This window comes from Crocuta crocuta, unplaced genomic scaffold (genome assembly GCF_008692635.1).
Source record: "Crocuta crocuta isolate KB4526 unplaced genomic scaffold, BGI_CrCroc_1.0 scaffold124, whole genome shotgun sequence".
Classification (NCBI taxonomy): domain Eukaryota; kingdom Metazoa; phylum Chordata; class Mammalia; order Carnivora; family Hyaenidae; genus Crocuta; species Crocuta crocuta.
Genome location: NW_027551573.1, coordinates 9984500 through 9997393, shown reverse-complemented (window position 1 = coordinate 9997393; position 12894 = coordinate 9984500). Strand labels below are relative to the sequence as shown.

At 41.5% G+C, this 12894-nt stretch overlaps 2 protein-coding genes across 4 annotated transcripts in view; one reads left to right on the top strand and one right to left on the bottom strand.

The window, feature by feature from the left end:
• The window catches only part of ABCC11 (ATP binding cassette subfamily C member 11), a 70886-nt gene that overhangs the window by 55572 nt on the left and 2420 nt on the right, over positions 1–12894 (bottom strand). For all 3 annotated transcript variants that reach the window (XM_077751379.1, XM_077751381.1, XM_077751380.1), the window contains exons 2-4: positions 6418–6557; positions 4236–4372; positions 1118–1276 (exon numbers count right to left, since the gene is read on the bottom strand). In XM_077751379.1, the coding sequence (XP_077607505.1) occupies positions 1118–1276; positions 4236–4372; positions 6418–6516 (395 nt within the window). In that variant the 5' untranslated portion in view covers positions 6517–6557. The remainder of the gene's footprint in view (positions 1–1117; positions 1277–4235; positions 4373–6417; positions 6558–12894) is intronic.
• Positions 12604–12894, top strand: part of LONP2 (lon peptidase 2, peroxisomal) — a 96962-nt gene continuing 96671 nt past the window's right edge. The window contains exon 1 of the mRNA XM_077751384.1: positions 12604–12894. This exon is cut by the window's right edge and continues 66 nt beyond it. Coding sequence (XP_077607510.1) covers positions 12702–12894 — 193 coding nt within the window. The 5' untranslated portion in view covers positions 12604–12701.

Here is a 12894-nt window from a genome sequence, read left to right as displayed (position 1 = left end):
TTTCATGTGAGTTATAGAACAAAAACAGCAGAATCAGTGAGTCTCAGGTAAATAAACATGGGTCAGGAGATCCTATGCTCATAATGGTCACAGAAGGACAAGCAAACACTTAACTGGCTGCCTATTATGCACCAGGCATTTTTCCGGGTGCTTCATATTGAATTTATCATCTCTTTTGATTCTTACAACAATTCTGTGAAGGATCATGAGATAAACTTTATAATCCCCTTTTTTATATACATAAAGACACCAGGTCTTGGAAAGGGTAAGTGACTTGCCTGACATCATAGCTGGTAGCCAGTGAGATTCTGATCAACATCTGGCATTATGCAAGAGGTTGGTGCTCCTTGAAATCTTTTTTTTTCCTTAATGACTAATTCCGAGAAGCAATGGTTCAAAGTTGAACCAGTTTCTGTTTTCCCAGTGCCTTAAGTACATTAATTTGCTTTGTAAACAAATCTCTGAGACCTGGCAATAAGTAAGCCACATTTCACAAACTCTCTTCACCACAGAATGCTCTCTTCAGGGAAGCTCTTGAGGGACTACCATTTTCTGGAGCACATTTGGATAATGTGATTCACTACCTGGTGTCTCTCATGAAGTAGCTAGAGGTAGGAACATGAGTTCAGAACATCTGAAGTCCCTTATTTGTCCCTCCCTCTCCCCACCTCATTTAATCTTCATATTACCTTGAGAGGTAGGTCATGTAGGAAACTCAACCACAAAACTAGTTAGTGATGACTTAAGGGTTAGGAGACTAGTACCCTACCCCAAAATTTAATGATGAGTGACACAGGTAAACACCTGATCCAGAGGAAAAAGCAAAAGGGACAAGAAGCAGTTATTTTTATCTTTCTTGGGGTCTTGGGCCCTTCGGCAAATCTGGTAAAAGATGTGAATCCTTGCTCCAGACAAAGGTCTCCAGCCCATACATATGAAATAAGTACCATTTCAGGGGGTGCATGAAATATGGTGAGGGTTCTTGATACCAAGGTAGAGCCAATATTCTTTGGTTGTCTGATGATGGACCTTACCTGCTACTCTCAAGCATCCTTGGTCACCAATCCCACAGGACATGGTCTTTAACCAACCCAATGGTTTGTCAATAGGGCTTTACCTTTTAGCATTTTTATCTGAGGCATCATGGACTGACAGTTGGGGGATAGTGTTCTCATCCAAGCATCTCTGCAAACCTTGGACCATGAGTGGAGTGAGCCATGACAACGTGAGGTAGGAGAACAAGCCAGCATTGTCCATGGGCTGAGGGGCAGGAAACCTAGAAGAGAAGTCACAGGTCATCCAGTTGCTTTTATGATAAGTGGTCTAAAGACAGAGAAAATGTGCAGGTTTTTTTTTCTTTCATTACTCTACTATGTGTGATAGTTAAAAACCAGAAAACAACTGTGGTGCCTGAGTGGTGCAGTTAGTTGAGCATCCAACTCCTAAACTTGGCTCAAGTCATGATCTCACAGTTTGTGAGTTCGAATCCTGCATTGGGTTCTGCACTGTGGTGTAGAGCCTGCTTGGGATTCTGTCTCTGTTTCTCTCTGCCCACCTCTGCTGTGTACATGCGCTCTCTCTCTCTCTCACTCTCTCTCTCCATCTCTCTCTCTCTCTCTCACACACACACACACACACTAAAATAAACTTAAAATAATTTTTAAAAATCAGAAACAACAAAAACACCCATCATTAGGGGAATGACTTAAAAAGAAAGAAAAGAAATAGGGTATACCCATATGTGGAAAACAGTGCACAAGAGTCCAAAGATAGCATTGATCTATATGTAGAATATGAAAAGAGCTCTGAGCATAGTAAACAAGGGGGGAAAAAAGGCCACTTGTGGGTCAAGAAATTCATTACATTTTTACTCACATAAAAAAAGTAAAAAAGTATTTTCACTTACATAAAAAAACCAACTGGGTGTCTCAGTCGGTAAGTGTCTGATTACAGTTCAGGTCATTATCTCACTGTTTGTGAGTCTGAGTCCCACATCGGGCTCTGTGCTGTCAGCACAGAGATTGCTTTGGATCCTCTGTCCTCCCCTCCCCACCCTGTCCCTCCCTCACTTATGCACACATACTCTCTCTCTCAAAAATAAATAAACATTAAAAAAAGGAAGGGGTCGCCTGGATGTCTCAGTTGTTTGAACATCTAGATCTTGATTTTAGCTCAGATAATCGTCTCATGGTTTGTGGGATCAAGCCCCATGTTAGGCTCTACACTGACAGCATGGAGCCTGCTTGGGATTATCTCTCTCCCTCTCTCTCTGCCCCTACCCAACACTCACTTTTTCTCTCTCTCTCAAAATAAATAAGTAAACTTAAAAAAAAAGGAAGAAATGAGAGAAGGCAGACAAAACTATGTATGTAAAGTCAACCACTATAACAATTGTATGTACACATTTAGATACTTATATACACACATATTTACGTATTATATGTACAAGTGCATTTACATGTTTATATATACACATTTATATATGTATATATACATGTATTTCAAATTATTAATAGGGCTGACTTTGGCAAAGGGATTAGAATTGGTAAAAGTAAAAGAAAAGAGATTCTCACTGTTTCATGTTTTCTATATTTTGCTTATATAATTTTCACAAAAATAATAAAAATGGAATCAAAAGTAAATAAATTAGAATGATAAGGTCATATCCCTGGAAATGACTCACAAATACAGAAATAATGATTGCACTAGGGTGTTGGGATTACATATAATTTCTACTTTTTTCTTTCAAAGTTGCTTTAATGCTATATGTTTCAATATGAAGAAAATTCAAATAAAAGAAAAAAGAGTTGGGGAGAGAGATGAGAATACAAAATGCCAAATGCATGGATGTTTTTGTTTTGTTTTGGGCTCAGCCTCTTCTCCATTTGCTGACCTTTCCCAGGCTTACTGCCCACCAGCACCCATGGCTGTGTGTTCTAGGCAAGGCTAGCCAAAGCTTTACCCAGTGCTAGAGAGAAAAGGGATTAGGAAGGGTGGGAGTCTGTACCAGGTATCACTAGATGTGTGGGGCCATGTATGATTCCAGAGAAAGGGTGAGAATCTATGAGCTGGTGCCACTACACCTAAGGTCAGGTAGAAGCAGAATGTTTCTCTCCATGAGGCTGCCCAGGCACACCGAAGGACCCACATTCTTTATTCTTGGTGGAGATAAGAGCAATTCAGTGGGAACGATGTAGTGATGGGAGCTCAGGTTTTCAAAAAAAAGGCAAACAAGTCCAATCATTGATAGATAAAATCTTAGCAAACATGTGAGAGAGAAGAGGGAATTATTACTACAAAACAGAGTTCAGGTGGTGATTCTAGGATGATTCTAGAATCATTCTCCTGTTCATAGATGATGAATAAATGAATATGTGCCTGATTCTGGGCAGGAGCCTGAAGGCAAGATTGTAGAAGTCAGAAAGACACTTGGGAATAGTTATTTTAAACTTTGATTTAAACTGAAGAAGGATGTATTGAATTTCTTTAACTCTTAAGTTTAAGGGTAACATCACAGGGCATTTAACAGCTCCCCATTTCTCTTAGAATGAAGACTAACATTTTAATGTGCCCTCTGGAGACTTATGTCCCTCTGCAATCTCATTTCATGTCCATTATCACACATGACTCCAGTGACACTGGCCTCCTTCTCAGTTCCTGGACACACCATGCTGTATTCCTTCCACCTCAAGACCAGGTCTTTGCACATGCTGTTCTCTCTGCCCAGATCATTCTTCCTTTATTCTGGCCTAGTTAAATCATGTTTATCCTCCAGAACACAGCTTAAGTACCAAGCACCTACCAAGTTGTCACTGTTCCAGTGTCCCTCAGCAACAACTCCCCCCCATGCTGACCTTCATAGCACTGCCTTCAAGCAGCTTATAACCACATATTTATTTATGACTTTACTTGCTTATTGTCTTTTTCCCCAATGTGTGGTCCATGATGGGCAAGGATCATGTCTGCCTTGCTTATTACTTTTCCTCTGAGGTCTAACACAGGGTCTGGTAGGTTCTCAGTGAATCTTTGTTGGATGAATGAATAGATGAATAAAAGAGTGAATGAATGAATGATCTGACTCTGTCTTCTGATGCACCTCAGCCTGCTCTAGAGATATTTGACTGTGGTGGGTGACATGAATGTGCAGAGACATCTTTGGGAGGGATATAGGTGTTAGCATCTGAGGAACATTGTCCTAATTGGGTACTACCCCTCACCTCCCCCTCAGGACTCACTTTGGCTTGGGACGGAGGGGAATCATGGTTCTCCAGGCAGCATCATACTTCCCCCAGTGGAGCTCTGTTGCTGTCCCTTGTGCTTCAGGCTTCGTCACCTGCTGGCCCCAGGGGCTGTCTTCTAGGGTGTAAGTTTTCTTGGGAAAGAAAAACCAAAAAAGCATCAGTTTTCTGACCTCATTTTGTCCTGGAGTGTTGGCCACCCAAGAATGATGGATCTTTTAACATCCAGCTGCTAGAGTCGACAGAGAAAGACAAACACTATATGATCTCACTTATATGTGGAACCTAAAAACACCACCAAGAAAGAGCTCAGAGAACAGATCGGTAGTTGCCAGATGCAGGGGTGGGGTGTGGGTAGAATGGGTGAAGGGGATCAAAAGATACAAACTTCCAGTTCTAAAATAAATAAATCAAGGGATGTAAGGTATGGCATGGTGACTACAGTTAATAATAATGCCTTGTATGTTTTTAAGTTGCTTAGAGGGTAAATCTTAAAATTTCCCATCAGAAGAAAATATTGTAATTCTATGTGGCAATGGATGTCATATTGTGGTGACCTTTTTGCACTATATATAAATATTGAATCATTATGTTATACACCTGAAACTAATAAGTTTCACATCAATTATACTTCAATTTAAAAAATAAATACATAAAAGAAGGGCACCTGGCTGGCTCAGTTGGTTAAGTATCCGACTTCAGCTCAGGTCATGAACTCACATTTCATGAGTTCGACCCCACATCAGGCTCTGTGCTGACAGCTAAGAACTTGGAGCCTGCTTCAGATTCTGTGTCTCCCTCTCTCTCTGTCTCTCTCCTAATCACACTATGTCTCTCTTCCTAAAAAATAAATAAAGATTTTAAAAATTTAGTAAAAAAAAATAAAAGAAAGGTTGCTGGGTAGGGAATAAGCAGTGGACCAAGAGTTAGGAGACAACTGAGTCCCAGCCTTGGGTCTGCCCTACATTCACTGGGTGCCTCAGGACAGGTCACTCTACCTCCCCAGGTTTTTACTTGTGATATACACTGTAGACAAGAATAAAGGGAGCTATATTCACCCATAGAATGTGAGACCAAGTCGCCCTCTGGGAGTAAACCTACTAAAAGGAAATCAATAAGTAAGTAAGTAAGCCCCAAACATTACATGTGACCCTTTTGATAAAGTGGGAAATAGGGGTGTCTGGGTAACTCATTTGCTTAAATGGCTGACTTTGGCTCAGGTCATGATCTTGCAGTATGTGGGTTTGAGCCCCATGTCGAGCTCTGTGCTGACAGCTCAGAGCCTGGAGCCTGCTTCGGATTCTGTATCTCCCTTTCTCTGTGCCCCTCCCCGCCCATGCTCTGTTTCTATCTCTCTCTCTCTCAAAAATAAATAAACATTTAAAATAATTGATACAGTGGGGAAGAACTAAAATATATTATATAAAATATATTAAAAATGCATATTGTCTTTATAAAATAAAATACATTAAAAACATATTGTCTTTAGGGCTTCATATAGGATAAATAATACTATCTTATGCATAATAGTATGCCATTGTGGCTTCGCTGTGAATTTCCCAAAAGACTAATGAGGGTAAATATTTTCTGTGTACTTATTTGCCATCTGTATATCTTCTGAAACAGCGTCCATTCAAATCTTTTGCCTACTTTTGGTTGGGTAGTTTGTTTTGTACTATAAGTTGAAAGAGTTTTTGATATATTCAAGTCCTTTATTAGTTATGAAATAAACTAAAAAAGCTATTCTGTAAAAAAAAAATAATACTATCTTAGAAGCATAGTAAGGGATTGATGAGAAAAGATCAGGGACAGTGGTGACTTCAGGTAGGGAAAGCTGGGGAATGAAGTGGGGGAGGGATCAACAGCTAGATGTGATTGTTAAGGTACAAGTTGGTGAGTTGGTGATGGGTTTACCAGTGCTTATTATATTATTATAAGTAAATACATAGATAAATAGGTAATAAGTTATTGACACATGATAGATAGATAGATGATAGACAGACCAAGAAGGTGTGTCATGACCAGGGATTATGATTCATCTAATTGTGGAAGCCTGAGATTCATGAAAAGAAATCAAGGTTGAATAAATATGAGACAAAATTTTCTAACCTAATTTGTGACCATTCGTGACCTGTCAATTCAGTTTCCTGGTATTCTGATGCAAAGGAAACCTACTTACATAACTAAGTCCTGAAACCATGTCGTCACTCATGTCCATGCCAAGATTCATGAGGCCACCAGAAGACCCGGGGACCCAGTATATCCTCTTCCTGGTCATTTTCAGTTCTGCCAATCTTTCGTTTCCCAGGAACAGAGAATCTGAAAAGGCAACAGTTAAGAGCAGCTTAGATTCAGCCCTGAGCAGCCAGGAGAGGCGGACATCACCCTGAAGGGAGTGTGCTGAGGTCCTGCAGAAAGTTGGGCCACTGTCACAGCACCTGCTCTTCCCTCTGCCTGGAATGGCTCCTTCTTTTTAAACATCTCAGGATAAAGCTTAAGGTCACTTAGGGAGGCCTTCTCTAACCACCCACTCCCAACCCTACTACCTTGAGCCAAGCCTGCTCATAGAACCATGCTTCTTCTCTTATCCCAGTTTGTAATTATATATTTGTGTGAGTCATTATTGTTTAGAGTTCATTTCCTGCTCCAAGTAGAAAGCCTCATAAGGACAGGGACATGTCTATTTTGTTCACTATTGAATCCTTGGAGCCTGGGAAAGTGCTAGAGATATAGCAGGTACTCAGTAAATAAAGGACAAATGGACGTGTAAATAAATTTTTAAAATGCAATTTTGCCATTCTCTGACTCTTAGTTTTCCCAGACTTGGGGCAGTAGAGTTGGACATAATTTAGGAACCTTAAATAACCCAAGGTATTTTTAAAATATATTAAAATGCTTTCCATTTTGCCTTTCTGAGTATGTGACTCACTCCCAGAACACGCATGCACCTGGGTTGGGAGAGGGAATGGAAATTAGGAATATTTCTGAAGGAATGGAAAAAGAGAGTATATAACATGGGGTATGACCAGAGCCTTACAGAGCCTTGTATTCAGAAAGTCCCAGGTTTAGCTATGGCTCTGCTGTCACTATCTTGAAATCATTAATAATTTGGAAGACGGAGCCCCACATTTTCATTTGGCACTGCACCCCACAAATTATGGAGTCTGTCCTAGTATTCAGATAGAGCTCTTGACATTCAAGTATTGGATTGTGTGGGGCACCTGGGTGGCAGTTAAGTAGCCGACTTCAGCTCAGGTCATGAACTTGCAGTCTGTGAGTTCGAGCCCCTCATCAGGCTCTGTGCTGACAGCTCAGAGTCTGGTGCCTGGTTTGGATTTCTACAGAATCCCTCTCCTTCTGCCCCCTCCCCTGCTTGCTCTCTGTCTCTGTCTCAAAAATAATAAACATTAAAAATATATACATCGGATTGTGCTTCAAGTAAGTAGACTTGCACACTAGCCAGTCTTGGGAAAAGAATTTTTCAAATGCCTTTATCCCATTCCCTCCCATCCTAACTCCTTTCAGCAAATCACAACCAGAACTGGTGGATTCCATTTCTAGAATTCTGCTACAGACCATGCAAGACAGACTTCCCAGACGGGGCATCAGGCTATGAGGTATACTTGCCATGTGATGACAGAAGTAAATCTCTCAGGGATAATGGAAATGAACAAAGAGAGAGAAGGACACGTGTTGGGTAAGAGAGAGCATCACACACTTTGTTCAAGACTCTGGGAAGAAATGAGATTTCTAGCTGCCATGAACCAGCCTAGAACACATTACAGTAAAATTGGTATCATTCAATAGAAGCCCCTGGGGATTGGGCCACCACTGCCGTACAGCTTATTCACTATGTAAAGGTTTCCAGGGGAGGAAATGGTCGAGGGTAGGGAGTGGAGGCAACAAATTCTAGACTGCAAGTCATGTATTGGCAAGGGGCTGCATCAGTGGCATGCTAATAAATGTTTGCATCTGCACCAACCTACCATTGCAATTGGTGAATGAGTGTAGTTCCAACATGAATGTGGCTTGACATTTTGCTTTATGTTAATAAGTAAGAAGAAAATGAAATATCAAGATGTATGAAAAGAGTCACACCTAATTTCTTTATTTGGTCTTTAAGAACCATGTTCTCCAATAAATAAATCAGATTTTCTCTCACCTTTCTGCTCTCATATGATCTGCTTTACTTATTTTATGTAAAAATCTGGTTTATTTTTACATACCTGCAGAGAGATACATTGAGGATTTCAAGGGTGTGAACTTTTCTATACCGCAATTGTCCAGGAAATTAAAAACAGTGAAGTGTAAACCAAATGGAAATTAATGAAATGCAAACATGTACAATGGATATATGTTTGCAGAACACAAAGTGCTCATCTCAACATAACTGGAGCTCTGCCACACATTAACATGGGCCACCTTCCAATGTGATGAGGCCCGTCTCTGCTTCCTTGACTGGCCAGGGAAATTCCTTCCAGAACTTTCTTTGGCAGTCCTTGAGAAGTTCCTTGGCCTCCCAATTTCCTCTTGGGAAGAACCAGAGTGGAAGCATATTCACTCTGATTAGTGGTGAGACCACCACTGTGGTCAGGGTGGGGACCAGGATGTGACAGGAATAAAAAACAAGAGGAAACAGGTGCTTCCAACCCTATATGCTCCCCATTTCTTGGCAGGGGGGGAGTCATGATTATGAACTTGGTTTAGACATGGGCCATTTGCATATGATGAAACAGTTTGGAAACAGGAGGGGAGGCCACTGCAGCAAGGTAACCTGAAAGAGCTTTCTGGAGGAGCTGACTTATTTCCTCATTGTGCTTCTCACTCACCCAGCAGGATGTAGTGGCTAAGGCCAGAAGATACATCAGTGTGTAAGGAAAGTACCCAAAGCAAGGAGCAGAGGCACCTGCAATTCAGGCCCCAAAGAGGTTTAGATGATCAGACTTTCCTCGTATACCTCTCCCTTCCAGTCCATTCACACCCTGTGAGAGTCAACTTTCTCTGCCCCAAGGTTTATTTCCTTCTGCTAGTTCCAATAGCTTTTAAAAGCCATCACCGGCATCTTCCCAACTGCTGAATCCCCGCGTTCCAGTGCCTGCCCTTCTCCTCTGTTCTAGCAACTAAGAAGCTCCTCCACACCTTGATGTTTGTACTAGTCCTAATCTCTGCCAAGAACATTCTCCTTCCAGCTCCTCGTAGAGCTGGTCCATTCTCACCATTCAGGTCTCAGCTCAAACACCACCTCCTGGGAGTAACATTGCCAGACCTCCCTACTGAACACTGCTCCCCTCCTCTTATCACCTTCCACATAGTTTCCTATTACATTTCCTTTACTTACCACTTTCTGAAATGGCCATTATTTCTTTGTTGGCTTATTTATTTTCTGACTACTTCACTAGAATGTAAGCTCTTTGAAACCAGGGACCTTGTTTGTCTTGTTCATTGATGTATCTGTGAATTTAGAATACTGCTCAGCACACAGTGGATGCTTAATAGATATTTGATGGAGGGGAGCCTGGGTGGCTCAGTCAGTTAAGCATCCAACTTCAGCTCAGGTCATGATCTCACGGTTCATGAGTTCGAGCCTCATGTTGTTTCGGGCTCTGTGCTGACAGCTCAGAGCGTGGAGCCTGCTTCGGATTCTGGGTCTCCCTCTCTCTCTGCCCCTTCCCTCACTCACACTCTGTCTGTCTCACTCAAAATACACATTAAAACATTTAAAAATAATAAATAAATGAATATTTTGATGGATAAATAAATGTTGTAGATGTAGAGCCTGTTGAAGAAGGAGTCAGGAAAGCCACACAGTCACTAAAGACCTCACATTTAGAGTCTTACTGCTTTCCCAGGTGGGATGACATAGCCATCAGAGGAATATAGTCATAGGACTAAAAGAAAGCATTCAGCAAACAAACAATTTAAGCATGGACCTATTCCCACTGCAGTTTCTATACTGCAGTGCGAATTTGTATTTAAAAAGATAAATCCTTGGGGCTCCTGGATGACTCAGTCAGTTAAGCATCGAATTCTTGATTTCGGCTCAGGGTCATGATGACCTCATGGTCTGTGAGTTTGAGCCCTCAGTCAGGTTTTGCAATAACAGCACGGGGTCTGCTTGGGATTCTCTTTCCTTCTCGGTTTGCCCTCCCCCACTCACACACACACACACACACACACACTCTCTCTCTCTCTCTCTTTCTCTCAAAATGAATAAACTTTGTTTTAAAAGATAAATCCAATGATTATTATATGAATAGAATACCAATTTTGTCTGTTACTATTGTTGTTATGGGAGCAGGAGTATATGTGTACAAATTAAAAGCATTAAAAAGCATTAAACTAAGTGTTTAAAAAACTTATCACAAAGTTTATAAGATGGTTTTTAAATATCTTTGTTAAAACACTAAGAGCCTCGAAAATCTAACCCAGCCATTCAGGGTCTCTGCAAACTGTCTAATTTCAGTTTAAAACTTCCAGGGCTCTGTCAGATGATTCAAAAAATCATGAGCATATTCTAATAGAGTGGGATAATCCTCACAACCATCTTCATAGGATTCTGTATAATTAGAAGTATAACTTGATGTGTAAAATTCAGGAGCGTTCACAGACAGCATACAGCAGTCAAAATGGTCTCTTGAAAACATACACCAGAAAAGTTATTCTGCAACTTTGAACTGCCAAAGGCTTGTATTAGGCTTAGAGTAAGACCTCGACTTCTTTCTAGACTCCCTAACCCATCTTTTACCTCTTACACTGCCCTCTATAACCTGAACCTGTCCACTTCTCTTATCTCATCCATACCACCAACCCTCACTCTCACTGAATTTCAGGAGCAGATTCTTCAAATATCCAAAATTCATTCCAGCCACAAAGTCTTTGTGTTGCTTCTTTGGCCTGAAACAGCACCCCCTGGACCCTCACCCCCTGAGCTTTTCATTGCTAACTCTCCATGCACAGGGCCCTGTTGAAATGTCATCTGTCCAGCAAACCCTTCTCTGACCATCTAAAGGACTTATCACCATCCAAAATTATTCTCCTTGTTTATTGTTGGTTTCCCTCAGTAGAAGTTCAGCTCCATAAAAGCAATAACCTTGTCTGTCTTGCTCACTGATGTATCTCCAGCACTTAAAGTAGTATCTAGTACATAGTAGGTATTCCAATATTGCTTACTGAATGAATGAAAGAAAGTAAGATAATGTCAAAGAAAGGGCTTTATTTACTTGTATTTTGTAACAGTTTCCACTGTTGGCCTAGGGCCTTGTGCTTAGCAGTCCCTCTGTGAATGTTTATTGATTTGAATGAACTNACATGGAAAGAGCCTAAGTGTCCATCAACAGATGAATGGATCAAGAAGATGTGGTTTATCTATACCATGGAATACTACATGGCAATGAGAAACAATTCCCTCTTGGATTCTAAGAGCATTGCTGGACTTCAGAATCAGGGAAAATTTTCCATTTGTAACCTACAGCCAAACCGAAGTAAAATCCCAACACAAAAAGGCTCCTAATGGCTAAATCTGAAACAATTCAAGCAATGAAATACATGATACTATTGGGTTATAATCCACACAAAAAAATCTATTAATTCCTACTAACATAAAAAGAGTGAAAAGTAAATAATGAGGGAGATGTGCAGCTTTTTCTTACAGAATTCCAATTAACACATGTAATAGTAACTCCCCACAATATATTTATTACTTATAAAGAGAGAAATACTAACTTACAGTAGGGAAAACTGGCAGATATAGAGGTGGTCAAAATCACCAAGTAATCAAGGTCAAAATAACCATTAATAGTACATTTCAACCATCATGTATCACCAAGAAGGTCACATCTCTTCTGTAGTCTTTCTGCCAAAAACGTATAATGTTGATCTCAAGAAAACATCAGATAAACCCCAACTGAGGGACAGTCTGTAAGATAACAGACCAATGCTGTTTAAAAGTACTACGGTTTGAAAGGAAAAAATGAAAAGTATATGTAAGAAAACTGGAAAAATTTGGGTAAGCTCTACAGATTATATAACAGTGATGTTAATTTCCTGGTTATTATAATTGACTGTTGGGAACTTTTTATTGCAACATTTTTAGAAATCTAAAATCAATTCGAATGAAAAATTAAAAACACTTCAAGTAGGTATAATTTAAACACGATCCCCTCTTCACCTCAACACAGGGGACAGCCTGTTAGAGGAGGCCTAGAGAGCGAAGGTCGCAGGCGCTGGAACGCACCTCTCTCCGTCCACCTACCCACCTACCGCACGAACTTTGCCCGGCAGCTCCGGGAGGGGGCGGTGCGATGCTGTGGGGGTTGGAGCCCGGGGGCGGGCCGTAGGGCGGAGCCGGAAGCGGCGGCGCGCTGGCGCGCCGGAGGCTGGGAGCTTTGGCCCGGGCGGCGGAGGTAGTACCCCGCTGTTTGCCTTGCTCCGTTTGACGCCCACCCAGGGTGAACAGACCTTGCCATGTCGTCGGTGAGCCCCATCCAGATCCCCAGCCGCCTCCCGCTGCTGCTCACCCACGAGGGCGTGCTGCTGCCCGGCTCCACCATGCGCACCAGCGTGGACTCGGCCCGCAACCTGCAGCTGGTGCGGAGCCGCCTGCTCAAGGGCACGTCGTTGCAGAGCACTATCCTGGGGGTTATCCCCAACACGCCCG